This window comes from Hipposideros armiger, unplaced genomic scaffold (assembly GCF_001890085.2).
Source record: "Hipposideros armiger isolate ML-2016 unplaced genomic scaffold, ASM189008v1 scaffold_1935, whole genome shotgun sequence".
Lineage (NCBI taxonomy): Eukaryota > Metazoa > Chordata > Mammalia > Chiroptera > Hipposideridae > Hipposideros > Hipposideros armiger.
Window position 1 is genome coordinate 1 of NW_017733285.1, and position 1,327 is coordinate 1,327.

The following is a 1,327-nucleotide window of genomic DNA, read 5'->3' on the forward strand; positions in this document are numbered from 1 at the left end:
TGGCAAGGAACCTGCCAAAATGGAAAGTATTCCTTTTATTAAGGCAGTGAACTTATGGATGATTTTTTTCTCTTTTGGCATTTCAAAATCTCTGTATTATTGTTTTTTAAAGAGCGCATACATTTTTAGTATATATTCTAAATAACATTAAAATATCATACCACTTATAGAGAACCCCATTAAGCTAAGCAGGGTCAGACCTGGTTAGTACTTGAATGGGAGACCCCCATTAAAGCACCCAATTGCTTATAGCACAAAGTTAAAACTCCTAATTGAATATCCCCAAAGCTCTTCACAGATGCTTTGCCAACTTGTTTCTCTTCTTATCTTCCTCTGATTTCATGCCTCATCTAGTCCAATCTTGTCTCCCATTCTCGACACAGATGCTACTATTTTCTGCTACATTTTAAGGATTGAAACACATTTTTGCAGGGTCGTTTTTCTAGGTACAGGACTCTGGTTCTTCTGGTCCCTTCTTTTGCTGAGTTTATTTGGGATCCTGACTGCCTACTCTTCATTGCTGTTGGTGAGTAATGTTTTCCATTTCTCCCACTCCCTTCCTGAGTGGCTTCATGCTGCTACCGGCTACGGTATGGTGGCCAGTTGGTGCTGCGAGCCCACAGACCCTAAAATCACTCTTCTGTTATCAGAGTTGGGCTTTATATCAGCCTCTTGAATTTTAGGCATGAGGGGTAAATGGAGAAAAAAAGACTTGTGCAATTAGAGGATGCATTTTATCACTTTGTCCCTTTGAAAGGGTGGCCGAACATCATTTTTCTGTGCCCCTGTCTCATAGCCTGTTTTACAGTCCATTCAGTATTGTTATTTTGGACCCCCACAGCTTTGCATTAGCAGTACCTTTACACATTGAACTACATCATTTCATAGCTCATCTCCTGAGAATCAGTCTTTCTGGGCCTTTACATTTTAACTAGGTTTTTAAGCCTGTTACAATGTGGAAATGCTAGTCTGTTAGTCCAGGTGCAAATTATATTTTAGCAAGAGTCTTTTGGCAATAGTGACTCTGCCTGTGTTGTTACATAGTAGTGTCGTGTAGGGGGAGACATTCAGGCCAGGCAAGAGAAGGCTGTGGAAGTGAAAAGCTTATAGGAGAATAACTTTTCGGTAATTGGAGTTTTTCAATACCCACGTATACATAGGGCATATACGTTGGTCTCTGATGTCACTATTCCTTGTCTCCACTGATTTTCTGTCTGATACAGAAGAACCTAGCCCCCAAAGCAGTTGCCATTTGCGTTAAATTTTTTCAACAAAATTTATTAATCATTAAGTCTGATAAGTACTGAGTATACAGAGATCAACAGAA

At 39.7% G+C, this 1,327-nt stretch overlaps 1 protein-coding gene across 1 annotated transcript in view; it reads left to right on the forward strand.

Annotated features, from left to right (window-relative positions):
• Positions 1-432: 432 nt before the first annotated feature.
• GDPD4 (glycerophosphodiester phosphodiesterase domain containing 4) overlaps positions 433-1,327 on the forward strand; it is a gene marked incomplete at its 5' end in the record, with an annotated part of 61,092 nt that continues 60,197 nt past the window's right edge. Inside the window, one exon of the mRNA XM_019634783.1 lies at positions 433-522. Coding sequence (XP_019490328.1) covers positions 433-522 — 90 coding nt within the window. The remainder of the gene's footprint in view (positions 523-1,327) is intronic.